General features: G+C 43.0%; 1 protein-coding gene across 3 annotated transcripts in view; it reads right to left on the reverse strand.

Moving 5' to 3' along the window:
- Positions 1-348: 348 nt before the first annotated feature.
- The window catches only part of RYK (receptor like tyrosine kinase), a 532,318-nt gene continuing 516,802 nt past the window's right edge, over positions 349-15,864 (reverse strand). For all 3 annotated transcript variants that reach the window (XM_029615270.1, XM_029615268.1, XM_029615269.1), the window contains 2 exons: positions 14,104-14,240; positions 349-2,394 (listed from right to left, as the gene is read on the reverse strand). In XM_029615270.1, the coding sequence (XP_029471130.1) occupies positions 2,283-2,394; positions 14,104-14,240 (249 nt within the window). In that variant the 3' untranslated portion in view covers positions 349-2,282. The remainder of the gene's footprint in view (positions 2,395-14,103; positions 14,241-15,864) is intronic.

The raw sequence follows: 15,864 nt of genomic DNA on the forward strand, positions 1-15,864 counted from the left end.
CCAATAGAAATCCAGCCGAAAAATTTTGCAAAGTTTTGTTTGAGGCCTTAGCGAACATACACACAAAATTTTATTCAATTTGAAGGAGTGGGAGTGTGGACGATTTTCTAAATTGGTCCACTCAGCATGGAATGACCTAAGTTTTTTTTTATATGGAACACTTTACAACTATGGAATGCAATCAAGAGATCAAATGGGAAGCTTTTTTTTTTTTTAAATAAATATTTCCTATGTTATGTTTCTTGTTTGAACTATAGCACCTTTTATTCTGATTGCTAGATGATGACATTTTTCTGAATGGCTTTAAAAAATGCTAAACCTTCATTTTTTGGCATTCACACAGCAGTACAGCTGTTGATTTTCTGTGATCATTTTCTAAAAGTAAGTGTAATTGATATGATTGTTTTTTTTTTTAACGTACTATTCTTAATTTTTAACATTTGCTTTTAAAAAAAATTATGAAGTGTTTTGACATATTGATGTGTTATAGTTTTTATAATTTCTTCTTTTGTTAGTGTGTTTGCTTAAAATAAAAAAGTCCTGCCTTTGAAGGATTCCTGCTGTGCTAGTCAGTGTTTTTCCTGTATTCAGCATTGCCAGATGATTATTTGATGTGCCAGATAAATATTATTTCTTATCTACATAAAGATTTTCTTTAATCCTCTTCTATTGTTATGCCAGATATATATTTGAATTTCAAGATGTTCCCCTGGTGAAGTCAGACTTGTTCTAGTGAAACATGAGCTCTGTCAGGATTGGACAAGGAAAGTGTCATTTTGATTACCTTTTCTGGCTGTGCTTTCATTGAATATTTAGCAAACATTTTGCTTTTCTGCTACCCATATGGCAGGTTTGTACACTGATTTGATATTGTTTCATCTTTTATTTAACTATTCAATCAAGTTTATTGTTTTTGTAGTATTTTTTTCAGCACTTCAGGTGATTACTTTTTAGCATAAGTGTCTTATTCATCCTTCTGACAGAAGTGATACTATTGATACTATTGTTTTTCATTCTGTTTTACTATTTTTATTGACAGAGTTTGTTTAATAATGTTAACACAGTGGTATACCCTGCTTTTTTGTTGGTATTTTCCTTTACTGGGCTCCTGAATATTTTATAGTGGCTGTTTTTCACTGTATGGTTACTTAGTTTGCAAGACACCCATCACATACTACCATACATTTGATCAAACAGCCTGGTTAACTTGCATGTCTTGGTTATCCTGAAAGCCAGACTGTCTGGTTTGCTTTAGAACTGTCTTAGTGGTCATGTTCTAAGAACAGGTACTTACAAGAAAACATTGTCATATCAGCACTACAGCTCTCTGATATGCTATTCATCTTGCAGAAAGGATGCTAACTTTAAAATTCAGCCATTCCTAAGAATGGAAAATAAACTTAGATGGAATAAAAACTACCTTTCTTCTAAAGTAAACTAATCTGGATGCATCCTGCTTTGTGCTGCTCTCACAGAGACGGTGAAAGTATACAGTAGTATAAAAAAATCTAATTCAAATATTTATAAAGTACAAATATCTTTATGAAAACAGGCAAAAAGAGTCACAAATGTTTGTGTCCTTTTGAGTAGAGTGTGCAAAAGTTCATTCAATGTGTTTCAAGTCCACTAGACCTGATTTTTGAAATCCTGCTTTTCCTCTCTATTCACCTTTGCAAAAAGTGATCGAATACCTAGAAAATATTAAACATTATCAATATATTTTACAAAAAACGTTGACTATTAAAGCATATCAAGGCACAAGTGTTAGGGAGAAAAGCTCCCATAGGCTTTTTGCTTTATACATATATTGTTTGAGAAATTGTTCTTTGTTCTACAACATTGCTTCTTAATAGATAATCTGGAAAAATTTTCATTCCAAAAGGTATTTCCTACATATAATGTTTTTGCATTCTGAGTCGAGGTTTGCTTCCTACATGTAGCATTTCTGGAAAGATTTTTATTCCAAAGGTGTCTGATTCCAGCAAGTAGTGTTTCCTGGAGGTTTTCAGTCCAAATGTGCCTACTCCCACAACATGTAGTTTTTCTAGAAAGGTTCTCATTTCAAAATGTCATCTGCTTCATAAATGCAGTGTTTGTGCATTCTTTGTTCCATAGGTGTGTCGTTTCCTACATATAATGTTCTTGAAAAGGTTCCAATTCCAGAGATGTCTGCTTCCTACGTGTAGCACCAGTGATGGGCTCCACAAGGCAATACTGGCCTGGAATGTTGGGCAAAGTCTCTCCTTTTGTTTACCAAGAATTCTAGGAGGCACCTAAAAAATTCAGACATATGCTCCCAGCGCTGCATGGAATTCAGTGAGGCACTGCACCAATTGCTGGAACTTGGGTCTCTCCTCAGGGTCTAATGCCCAGCAGCAAGCCATTACCGCGAATCTGTAGGGAAAAAAGGTAGAATGCTGAAAAATCAGCTATTTATAGAACTACACATCCTTGGAAGAAAACATCACTTAAGGGGTTGTTTTTTTTTAATGGCAGTTCAGACATTCAATGGCAAGTAGTAATACCTGACCTTCTAACTCAGTCATCCCAAGAATAATGCTTTACAATACATTTGTTATTCCACTGCTTCATATCATGATGACTAAGACTATGCCAGTGAAGGAACAGCTAGGAAATATACTTCTGCTCACAATTTCTCTCTCAATAGCAACTTGTCAGCAAAAGGTACAAAATTCAATTTGTATTAAAATCTTTGCTATTTCATGGAAGATTAACAGAAACACTCAACCCTCATACAACGATCCTATTTCCTGCCAAATATATAACAACATGATTTGGAGAATAGCAGGTGTGAAACCATTAATATGATCAGCTAGAAATTAAAGTTGTTTACTTGTAACAAATCTTCTTTGAAGACAGCAGCCCACCTGTCACACAAGTGGGTCAAGAGAATGCACATGGCATTGAGCAGCAATATCTCTAGAGCTTTCTGGTAAAGACAAATTCTCACACTGCAGCAGTCTTGCAGTCACTCTCATGCACAACCATTCCCATCTCCAACAGTCTATTGAATGGGTCTTTCAGTTGAACTTCCAAAACCTCTCTGAGCTCCCTTAATATCCTAAGATTTATCCTGTCCAGCTTCAACTTTTTGTCCACTTTCAGCTTTTCTGGTTTCAAATAAACTCTACTCACTACTATATGTAGCTTATCCAATGGTCCTTCTCCAATCCCTTTTTCAGTAGTTTAGCATTTCTGCTAATTCCTTGATTCCTTTTTCCCCTATCAATCTTACAATCCCACCTCTGTCCTTCCTCTTTTCACTGACATATCTAAGAAAGGTTTTGTCACCTCTTTTAACCTTTTTAGTAATCTTTCCTTCCACTCACACACTTGCTATCCTATCTTATTTGCCTTTTTCCATTTTATAATTCTTCCCATGCTTCTCTTGAATATTTTGAATGATGTTTTGCCTTTATGATTTTCAAAATAGATGCTGAAAAAGAACTGGTCTCTTTATCCTCACTTTTATTTACTCAAAAAGATGTATTGCTCTTTCTATAGGTCTCTAATAGTTTAGCCCATTGTTCTTCCACTTCACCTACATTCTCCCATTCTGCCAATGCTTCTTCAATGTACTTCTAAAGTTGGTATTTTTTTTTTGAAGTCCAGGTCTTGGATATCTAACTCCTCTCTGCCTTGGCTCTATCAAAACATACGTCTGATGATCCAAGGTGGCCACAAACTTGGATATTAGATACATCAACATTGTTTATTTATCTCACAGTCTTCCAATAGAAGACTTTAGAGTGTGTTACAACATAAACAAGGTTTACAAGAGTTGTAGGGTGCATTAGTAACTTTAATAGGCAAGGGCTACATCAATAAAGTATTATCTAGTATATTTAAAGAGGTATAGAGTACCAATAAATAAAATGTCAGATCAGTAATAACTGTGGACAGGTAAGGTGTAGGTATTACAATAGTCAACTATCATTGTAGGGGTTGTTATTCTTGATTCTTTAGGGTTATACAATGTTACAAAGGCTGGTCATTATGCTTATACTTGTGCCAATATGTTTGTTGCGGCTTTTTCTTTTATGCTGTTTATTGTTCTGTATCAAATTTATTTATTTATTATTTTTTTTAATATACCGACATGATTCAAAAACAAATTAAAACAAAAAACCCCAATAGTCAACTATCAGATCAAAATAAATAGGGCAGGGCAAAGTAAATAAATGGGAATGGGAAGAAGGTAGTAGACATAATTAGAAACTAGTGCAAAGTACAATGTTTGGGCTATTGTTTTTGATAAACAGAGTCTTTTGGCTTCTGTGATTGTCTTGCAATACAGTTGTCTGGTGCCTTCTACTATTGTCTCTATGTTGAATCTGTGGACCTTTGGGCTGAGGCAAGATTGACACTACTGTAGGGAGGAGCCCTGCAGGTTCCCACAGTCGGCAGGTGGACCCAGACAAGGCACAGATCCATCAGAACTTTTGCCTTTACCAGCCCTCATTCCCCTCAGGCTGAGCCTTTGGATGCCGGGGCCAGCAGGACTTAGGTGGGCTCTTTGCTGATGGCAGAAGGGTAGGTCTGTGGTCGGCTAGGGTCATAAGCAGGAGGCCAGCAGGTGTACACGGGGTCCAAGCAAGGGTCAGAGACAGGCGGTGGTCAGTCATATCTGAGGTCCAGGCAATGGTCGAGGCAAGTCTCTGCTGATGGCAGAAGGGTAGGTCTGTGATTGGCTAGGGTTGTAGGCAGGTGGCGGTCAGGTATACACAAAGTTCAGGCAAGGGTCAAAGGCAGGCGGCAGTCAGTTGTATCCAAGGTATAGGCAATGGTCAGAGGCAGGCAGCGGTCTGTTGTATCTGAGGTCCAGGCCGAGGTCAAACCAGACATCCGTCTGAAGGAGGAGAAGTGGGACGGATAGACAGGGCAGGTAAGCAAGGGCATGAACAAGTGGGCAACATGGATGGACTGGAACAAAGGCAGAAGACAAACTGAAGACAGCTCGATGCAGACTGAAGACAAGGGTAGAAGGAAGACTGGATGCTGGGAAGCAACACACACTACTGGAAGTAGTTGGAACTGTTGCTGAGGCAAGTTGTGTTGGGAGCACTGCCCTTTTATAGGGCCTGGGTCTGACATCATTAATGGGAACAATGGGGAATTTCCCGCCGTGGTCCTTTTAAGTAGCGACAAGAGAGAGCTGTGGCCCTCAGAGGCCGGCGGCGTCCAGCTGAATGTGTTGGCAGCATCCAGGGGAGGCATGGCTGGTTGGGCTGGTGGCATCTCGCCACATGGAGGGCTGCTTGTGGCAGGCCTAGTTGGAAGCAGGCGGGAGCCCGACCAAGAAGGTGAGTGAGGCAGTCCGCAGAAACAGCCCGTGGACAGCCAAACGTAACATTCTGTCCGTTTATGATTTGGTTTTCTGCCAGTGTCATTCTAATCTTCTTTCTATTCATTTTATATCTTTCAGTTCTGGAGTGTAATTAGGGGGGGGGGGGGTTAGGGTATTTTATGCTGTGATCTTCACAGAAGCAATTGCATCTATAGATTTCTTAAGACCGGTGTATCAGGCAGTGACTGTTTTCTGAGATAGTTGTGATGGTCTTAATGGGTTCATTCTTCTACAGCATGTTGAGGGATTGAAGGAAGTTGTCTGGGTTTATGTGAACAGATAGCCTTGACCCTCTTTTATAGAATGGTCCTTTTTCAGGTTTCTGATTTATTTATTTATTTAAAAATGTTTATATACCGCTTTTACAATTCAAAAGAATTAATCAAAACGGTTTACAACCAAACATACACAATAAAATGAACTTGACAAAATAAAAACAAAAATAAAACAATTAAAAGCTAACATAGTGCAGTATATATTCATATCCAGCTGTTTTTTTCAAAGGATATTAGCAGAAAGTAAATATTATATGGTGTGAATGTTTCTGAAAGAAGAGAGAACAGTTGAAGTGAATAAGTATTGAGTTTATGAAATAGTTAAGGTGTATGCTTTCTGAAATAAGTATGTTTTCAATAGTTTTTTGAACTGTTGTATTGATGAAGTGAGACGAATGTGATCTGGAAGTGAATTCCATAAAACAGGACCTGCCACTGAGAATGCTCTTTTTCTGGTAAGTTCAAGTTTTGCTGATTTAACAGTAGGGATATCTAATAAGTTTTTTGAGAGAGATCTGAGATGTCTGGCAGGTTTGTATATGCGAAGATTAGTACATAACCAAGTAGAAGAAGTATTGTAGATGAGAGAGTGGATAATTGATAAGACTTTAAATTGAATTCGGTATTTAATTGGTAACCAATGAAGTGAAAGTAGAACTGGTGTAATATGGGTACGGCGTGAAATACCTACTAGCACCCGAGCAGCGGAGTTTTGTATCATTTGTAATGGATACAGAACTGAATCAGGTAAACCTAAAAGTAAGGCGTTACAATAATCCATACCTGAAAAGATTAACGATTGCAATACTGTACGATAATCTTTAAAGAAAAGAAAAGGCCGAATTCTTTTCAATAAATGTAATTTATAGAAAGATTTTTTTGTAATATTAGATATATGATTAACCATAGAAAGATTGGAATTAATTGTGATACCTAAGCTAATAGATGAGGTACTAACCGGAATTGAAATACCCTTAAAATTTAGATGAGAAGGAGGACCTGCAGGGATTCAGAGAATATAGAGGGAAGTATTTGCCCTGGCCTGTTATGCTTTTGATTGAGGGATGGACTAAAGGGGCTAAGATCTGGTGTGAAGCAACACACACAAGGTGCTGATATGGAGATTTAGTGGTGTATGAGTGTGGTGAGTGGTAGGAAGGCTGAAGTGAGTGGTAACAGAGTCTGCTAACAGAGGTGCTTGGTGGGTGATTAATGGAGCTGTTCCAGTAGTAAAGATCTGGTAAGTAAAGTCCTTTAAGTAGTGTCAAGGCAGGAACTGTTGTTCACTGGATTGGAGGGGAGGGAAGGTTGTTGGTCAATAAGTAGAGGGGGAAAATAGTGGTTTAATGGAAGAGGCAAATTCACTTTGGTGGACAAAAGGGAGTATGGAGGGTTCTGGTTTTGGATTACTAACCAGATGGGCAAGGTAAACAAGGCCCATAGTGACATAGTACACAAAGGACCATTCCTTTCCATACGACCCATCAAGAGTTGGGTCCACCTATAACGCAGCTTTAAGAGCTGGTCTGCTGGCCCTAATAACATTAGCGAAGGGTGGGTTCAAGGGCTGTTTTCTGCTGGGGTTGATGCTGGTGGCTGCAGAGGGGCCTGGGATGGAAGAGGGGCCCTGCCACATGGTCCCTTGGCATGGCTCTTTAAAGAGCTAGTTTCCAGCCCTGATATCAGCGAGGATTGGTTCAGGGTTTGGTCTCTCCTCCATTGCTGATGCTTGGCTACCAAGGAAGGGAGGCCCAGATGAAAGAGGGGTTCCACTGCTCACCAATGCCACGGCTTCTTCTTTCCGAGGCACAGCCTTCTCAGTTTGTACATACCAAATTCAGCATAAACCCTTCCCCTCCTGAGTTTCATTATCATTTAGCTGAAGAGATCCATTGAAGGGAGTTCATGATCTTTCTCCTAATCTGTAGATAGGATATTCAAGTCCTTATCCAGTGGCTTAAACTGTCAACACCTCCACCTTCACATTCAGTTTTTAGATGTCTCATCAGATCTCTGTCCAGTTCTACTTGTATCGGAGGTCTGTTAACCGCACTGATGTAAATGGAAATGTCAGCTTCCCTTTCCAAGTAATCCACATAAGCTTCTTCTTTCACCATAGACTTTCTTTGTTGACCAACAGATCTCTGAAAGCCTGAGTGTACTGCACCATCACTAGCTCTAAGAAGTTTATCTGATGAAGTTTTCCTGAGCAGACCAAAGCCCTGAGTGCAAAGTTCCCCTGCATGGATTCCCCTCTTCAGGTTGAATGCATCTGTGGTTAGGATAATTTGTCCTGGAAAAATTAGAAAGGGTATAGCCCTGGTCGTATTGCAATGAATCAGCTACCAGGTGGTTTTAAGCCCAGCCTCGGAAAGGTGTCACAAGTAGTCCAAGAACCTGGGAAGTGGCATGTAAATGCTCCACATACCACACTGAGAACCGCTTTCATTTCAGCTTGTAAGACTTCCTAGTGGAAGGCTTCCTGGAAGCTACCAGTACCTGGGTGTCCCCTTCTGAGAGAGCCAGGGGCTGAATAACTAGGCGATCAACATCCAGGCCATCAAGGCTAATGCCTGGAGGTTTGGATGGTGCAGGGTGCCCTGATTCTGCGCTATCTGATCAGGCACAGTCCCCAGGCGGATGGGATCCCTAATGGACAGGTGCTGAAGGAGAGGAAACCAGACCTGCCTGGGCTAGTGAGGCACTACTAGGATCATGGTCCCCTGGTCCTGCTGGAGCTTCAGAAGAGTTTTCATGAGAAGCGGAAGAGGAGGGTACGCGTACAGGAGACCCGTGCCCCAATGAAGGGTGAAGGCATTGGCAGGTGAACGGCTGTCCGTGCTGAATAGGGAGCAAAAACTGCTCACTTTGCAGTTGAAAGGGGAGGCCAACAGGTCCACATCAAGAGTTCCCCACAGCTGGAAGATCTGGGCTGCCACTTTCAGGTCCAGCGACCACTTGTGTGGGTGAAAAGAGCTGCTTAGATGGTCTAACAGCACATTCAGCGTCCTGAGCAGGTACATGGCTCGCAGGGACATCCCTTGTGACAGAGCCCAGGACCAGATTTGTACAGCCTCTTGGCAGAGGAGGAGCGATCCTGTGCCTTCCTGCTTGTTGATGTACCACATCGCAAACTGATTGTCTGTGCGGATCAGGACCGCATTGTGGAACAAGCGGTCGTGGAACACCCAAAGTACATAATGAATTGCCCGAAGCTCCGAGAAGATTATCTGACACAGAGCTTCTTGAACTGTCCAGTGACCCTTCTTGAACTGTCCAGTGACCCTCCCCAGGGCTGGAGGGCCCATGTGGATGAGGCACTGGTGGTAAGCACTATTTGAGGCGGGGCAGCCTGGCAGAGAATTCTCTGCTCTAGATTGGAGAGGTTCTCCCATCAGGATAGAGAGGTCCTCAGAGGTTACATGATGGCAACAAGGTCCTCAGAGGTTACGTGATGGGATGTCTGCTGCCTTTGAGATCGTAACGTCCATTGCACTCTGTGCGTGCAGACATGGGCTAATGGGGTAACATGAACGGAGGCTGCCATGTGGCCCAGCAAGCAAAGCAATAGGTGAGCACTCACATACTTACTGTTGTGCACCAAGGCTGCCAGCAAGGTTAGGGCAAGAGCCCAATCGCAGGGCAAGAACGCTTTTGCCTGAGCCATGTCCAATCTGGCTCCTACGAAGTCCAGCTGGGGAGATGGGCAGAGGTAGGATTTTGAGGTAGTTGATAAATCCCAGAGACTGTAGTGTCTGCATGATCAGGGTCAAAGTGTCCAGTGCTCCTGCTTGGGAATCGCTTTTGCCAGTCAGTAGCCTAGATAAGGGAAGATGTGCACCGCTTGGCATCTGAGGTGTGCTGCCACCACTGCCAGGCATTTGGTAAAGATGCAAGGGGCTGAGGCCAACCCAAATAGCAGCACCCTGTATTGGTAGTGAGCCTTTCCCACCACAAAGCGCAAATACTTCCTGTGTCTGGGGAAGATGGTGATGTGGGCGTAGGTATCCTTGAGGTCGAGGGAGCAGAGTCAGTTCCCCTTTTTGAGCAGGGAGATTAGAGTACCCAGAGAAACCATTTTGAACTTTTCCCTTCTGAGGAATCTGTTCAATTTTCTGAGATCGAGAATGGGGCGCAAGCCTCCATTTCTCTTGGGTACCAAGAAATATCTCAAATAGAACCCTTGACCCCGGTGGTGATGAGGGATGGGTTCTATTGCTCCCGTCTTTAGTAGGGTGGAAAGCTCTGTGAAAAGTATGTCCTGTTGGGTGGACAAACCCCACGATGGACATGGGGGAGAGTCCTACGGGATTTCCCTAAAGTTTAGTCGAAACCCCTGATGAACAAAAGTGAGGATCCAATGGTCTGAGGTGATGAGCAACCAACGATGAGCGAAGCAGAGAAATCTGCCCCCCACTAGGGGATTGGGTGGCAGGGGTACGATGTGCTGACTCATGCTCCCTCGCCTTCGGTCAAAACCCCGTAGCCGGGGCCTGTTTGGGGGGCCAGCTGGGGGTCTAGGAGTTCTCTGCTGACGGGAGTGGCCCCTGGAAGCAGTAAGGGGCGTGCGAGACCAGGAGGCAGGGGGATATTTCCGCAGCCTATAGAAAGACCTTCTAGAACTAGATCAGGAAGGTTTCCGCATGGAGAAAGGCGGGTCAGAAGCACTGGCGGATAGCTGTTGAAGGGTTTCATGGTGATCCTACAATTGAGCTACTGCATCCCTGACCTTGTCCCAAAAATGTTCTCTCTCCTTTGCAGGAGAGGTCAGCCAACTTCTTCTGGACCTCTGACCATAGGTTGGAAGAACGGAGCCAGGCCATCCTATGGGCACAGATGCCCACAGCAGCCACCCTGGCAGCGATCTCGAAGGCATTGTAGGCGGATCTCTCCTGTTTTCTCGCTTTGAGACCTTGTTGCATGATAGCAGTCGACTCTTGCTGTTGTTGCGGGAGATGCTCTGCAAGTTCTTGGACCTGCTTCCATAAGTTCCGATTGTACTAGGCCATGTACAATTGGTAAGAGGCTATCTGGGCGATTAGCATGGCACCCTGAAAAACCTTCCTACCAAATCATTGAGCTCTCTATGCTCTCGCCCAGGAGGGGCCAAGGCATGGGTGGGGGAACATTTGGCCCATTTGAGGGCAGACTCCACTACAATAGACTGGTGGGGGAAATGGCACCTTTCGAAACCCAAGGCCTGTTGCCACAAATAGGTAAACAAAAACAATGATCTCACTAGATGTGTGACAGAATAAATTTTAAATTGGACAGAATGACCATCATATTGCACTGTATAAGTATCATCAGGGCTCGAAGTGCTGCCCTTTTAAAGTGCATGGGTTTTAATCATCAGTCATTCTGAATTTGTGTAACACACATACAAAAAGCTATGTGCAATATAATCTTCCCTTTATGCATAACTCAAAAAAGTACTTATCTATAAACTTGCTTCCAAAAGTGTTAGGGATGTTGTTAAGAGGTTCCACTGCCTTATAGTTGAAATGCCCGACATTGCAATGTTTCGGAAGATTTAATTTTTTCCTTCTTCAGGGGAACACAAACTACATATGAAATCAGCAGAGCCCCAAAATAGTATTTGGGGAACATATAAAGTGCTGTGCCAACTATGCTTAAAGTTCCACAGGACAGAATTGTGTTAGATGCCTCTAAGTCTCCCAATGTCCGATGAACTGACTGTCGGGTAGAAAGCTGTGGCAGCGGGGGCACTGAGGGTCTCGGGAGGCTGGATGGCCCGGGCAAGGGCTCGGGAAATGAAGGCCACAGGACCACTATAATGGATGGTGGCAGTGGTCTGTGCACGTCTTCCTCCTCGGAGGACCCAATGATGGGAATCGCACCCGAGGGGGGCATTGCTGGCCACTGAGGAACTGAGGGTTCCTCTGGCACTGGTTGGGTCGGGAGTGTTCTAAGCAAGACATCTAGACACTCGAGCAGGGGGTGCCAGAATGGATGGCATGGGCTCCAGCACTGGTATGGGGGCTAGTGGCGGGAACGGTTCAATGCTCCGTAGGGCTCAGAGTACCACACACTGCACCCTGCGGTCCAACTCTTCCTGGAAGTCCTGTGGAGGGGGACGAGGCGTCACCGGCACTTCCTTGGAGCTCCAAGGAGGCATGCTGCCCAACCCCAGTATCTGTGGGGAATGCCTGGGACTCCTGGGCCTATTGGAGGGTGGGGCCTCCTCACAATGGGGTCATTTTGGCAGCGGCAAGGCAGTCGCCTGTTCCACACCGGGACCGGTGCCATGCATTGATGGCGACAAGTGTCTATGCTTGCGGGATCTCCCATAGTGCTTGGCCCGGTCTTTCACCAGTGCCAAGGAAGCTGAGGATCCCGATGTCCTTGAAAGTGAAGAGACCATGGAAGAATGATCACCGCCTCCATGGTCCTTAAACGATGTTGCCGGGGGTGTGGAAAGGGGAAGCATATCAAGTGGTTCCCCTTGACCTCGGGGCATCGATGATTCTGATGCAGGCGTGGAACGTTTCTCCATTTTATCGAGACATGCACTACAGCCCTTAGGGGTCATCTGGTTACACAGCTGACACCCTTGGACATTGTGCGATGCCCCCAGGCAGAGGATGCAAACCTCATGCAGATCCGTGATAGATATGGTCCGCTGGCACTGGAAAAAAAACAGATGCCACCATGAAGGAGAAAAACCACCGGCGAGTAGTCTTTGACTGGTGGGCCACCGAGGAGCGATGCACCGAGAATCGACCGCAGAGAAGGTAGAAAAATTAACTGACCGCACCGAGGAGGGGACACCATCCAGAGAAGAGGGACCCGGTGTTTGGACAGAGAAGAACCGGGAAAAAAACAAGAAAAAATACTCTGAAGAGCAGAACTCCAAAACTGTGAGGTAAATGTACCGCGGAAAAGAAGAGACTGAAAGGGGACCTCGCACGGATAGTGACATGCTGGGCATGCTCAATGGCCAGTCAAAGCTTCTAGAAACTTTGACAAAAGTTTTCTGTGCCGGGCTCTATCTGATGATGTCACCCATCTGTGAGGACTACCATCCTGCTTGTCCTAGGAGAACTGATATCTTGGGGCCTAGACTCTGATGAATTCTTTCACTTCAGAAAAGCTTCTGCCCCAATGGACTGGAGATTATAATGGGTGCAGTGGTACTCTATGTTGATTCTGCTCCAGAAACTGATATTGTAGCCCTATTGCCAGATGCTAGCAAGGACTACAAGTAAGGGATGGATGTCTGCAGGGACACCGATGCCATAGATACTGGTGCATCAATGCTCTTTATTTTACAAACCAGGGCCTCCTGGATTTTCATATCCAGCTCCTTCTCAAAAATTGCCTATGCCAAAAATGGATTTGGAGGCAGAAGGAGAGGCTATTTCTTTTTGGGATACCAGAAGTGTATGGGTAGCTAATACCTGAATCCTTGGAAACCCTTGTGATTCAAGGGACTGCATAAAGGATGAGCTCTCCTTTTCACAGGCTCACTTCGGGGAATTCATGGCTGCCACCAGAATGTCTCTGCTCCCAGATTCACACATTGACGGAGAGCTAGGCTTTTGACCTTTGCCTGATGCATGACACCAGGGCTCTATGATGCTGGAACAAAAGATTGAACCTTTTGGTCTTTTTGGTTGTGAGGCAATAGACTGCCTGACATCCTGATTTTGTCTGGTGCTTGAAACCAAGAGGGACTGATGCCCTGCTGAAGTCAATGCACCAGTAGTGGTTGGTGGAGCTCTTGGGTTCCTTGACATTGATGTCTCAAATGCCAATACCGATGGGCTGGAATTACAGATCCCAAAGTGTTTTTCCATGAGATTAAGCCATGATCATCATCATCTAGAGGCCATAGTTGTGCAGTAGGGACGTCCCTGAACATTAGGGCTTGCCCTCAGGAAAAGGACACATCTATCATAAGGATCTGTGATAGAGGTCCTCATGGGGCACTTGCTGGAGTCGCTGCCTTCTGGGGCATCAAATGAAAAATTAATGCAGCAAAATCAAATAACTTGATGGGAAAAGACCTTGAACTATTGCCACCTCAATGCACCAATTTTGGTGCACCAAGCATTCACCCAAAAATAAGAAAACTCGTAAAACTCGAGAACCTACTTAAAGATCGTTAAAGGGTTGAGAAAAGACCATAGGGCTCTGCTAAATATGATTCCTGCGCTCCTGGGAAGCAAATTTCCCCTAACATCAGTAAAGAGAAAAAAATGTCCTGATAAGAAGAGACTGAAAAGAGTCCTGTTTGGATGCGTGGCAATACAGCATACTTCATATGGTCAGGAGTACATGCTCAAAGTGTTTAGAAACTCTAAATTAAAATTCCGTGCTGGGCTTCATCTGATGTAGTCTCCCATGTGTGAGGGCTGCCATCCTGCTTATCCTCTGAAAACTGTTTTGCACAAGAAAATAAAGCTTATATAAAATAAAGTTAAGGGTGAAACTTACAGCTCATCAGGGCAGTTGATTGGCTGAGCTATTCTGTAACCGTCCTTTAAATATGCAGCCATCTCAAAGGGGTCAATATCCACATAAGGAGTCTGCCCCAGTGTCATTAGCTCCCAGAGTGTAACTCCAAAGGCCCACTAGAAAAAGAAGTAGAATTCCATTTTAACAATGACATCAAGTTTGTGAAACTTTTTTTTTTTAGACTGGAAATTTTCTCCTGCTGCTTTGAGCATCTAACTCAATCAGAACTGGACTTTACTGAAACCTTCATTTGCAAATACCATGTTTCCTCCCTTGCACCTCCCCCCCCCCTCTCGCTTCCTCCTAGCCCAGCCATTGCAGCAAAAATTATTGGCTGGGGCCCTGAGTTTGACCAGTAGTAATTCCAGTTGCACAACGACTGAAACTTCCACCAACCAACCCTCCCAGTGCAATGAGCAGCCAAGAGATCAGGATCAAGACTCAAACTCATATTTCACAAATGGCAGTGCCACAACCGAGTCATCAGACTAACTCCAAGCTTGTGACATACTGGAAAGGTTTGATACATATATATATATTTTTTTACTCACATACAAATTGACCTGGGCACCACAAACGGTAAAGTGCATGTAATCAGCATGGAAGAAAAAGGGTTAGCATTATGCTCACATTGATTGTAACCATTTATTAGTGATGTTTGTAAAGCTTTCTCTGGAGATAGTAAATGAAGGGAAGATAGAGTCCTTGATGTTTTTTCCTCTTTTATATGCAATCAACGGTGGTGCATGGAACACCAAATATAGTGCCAAAATGTGCCAATGTCTAAAAATAATGGATGCAATGGTTTCGCCAAATGAGCATTTACAAACATCACTGATCACAATCAATGTGGCAACTGTAATTTTTGCGCACAAACTGTAATTGGTACCCAGTGGACCAACACGGAAAGTAATACATTTGATTGGAAACACCAACTGCTTTTTGACCTATGTTATTTATTTTTTACACTGTCAATGCGACAAAGTATTTACTGGGCGCACAAAATGTAGCATTAAGACTCGACTTGAGAACACAAGAGCTGTGTGAACACTGGTACAATTCAAGCTGTGATAGTATCCCATTCCTTAGAACAAAACTATCTATGTAATAATTTCAGGTGGGGAATCCTGGAACAAGTGGTAGAGTCTCCAAGAAGAAGTAATCAGATTGCAAGTCTTAATTTAAAAGAGAAATTTTGGATCTATCATTTAGATACTGTGACTTCTTGAGGACTAAACCTTGAAATAGAATGGTATTCTGTGATCTAATTAAAAAACATTGCATGAACACATTCAGTATAAAAAATAATCACTGGACATTCCTGTTCTAGTTTCTGGTCTATTCTTTGGCACTAAAAAAGAAATCATGAGGAGAGAGGGTAATTTTAAATGGTAAGAACTGTATATAGCATCTTTTAGTAGCTGAGTCCTGAAAACATTCACAGGCAATATCATATAATATGGATATTGCCTGTGAACTTATTTTGTTAATATTTTATTTAAAAGAACCGAATTGCATATTGGAGCACTATCGATGAAAAAACTATCAAGTGATCGAATATTCTCTATCATTTTAGCAAAATTTCAACATCTAAAATAATCTACATTAAGATGAAATCCACATGATGCAGACATTTGAAACATGGATAATGTTTTTCACACATTAAGATATGTGTATTTCAAAGTGCAAAAGAAAAATTAAAAAAATTGAGCATCTGCCTATTATATCTAAGGCAAAGAA

This window comes from Rhinatrema bivittatum, chromosome 9 (genome assembly GCF_901001135.1).
Source record: "Rhinatrema bivittatum chromosome 9, aRhiBiv1.1, whole genome shotgun sequence".
In the NCBI taxonomy this organism is placed as follows: domain Eukaryota; kingdom Metazoa; phylum Chordata; class Amphibia; order Gymnophiona; family Rhinatrematidae; genus Rhinatrema; species Rhinatrema bivittatum.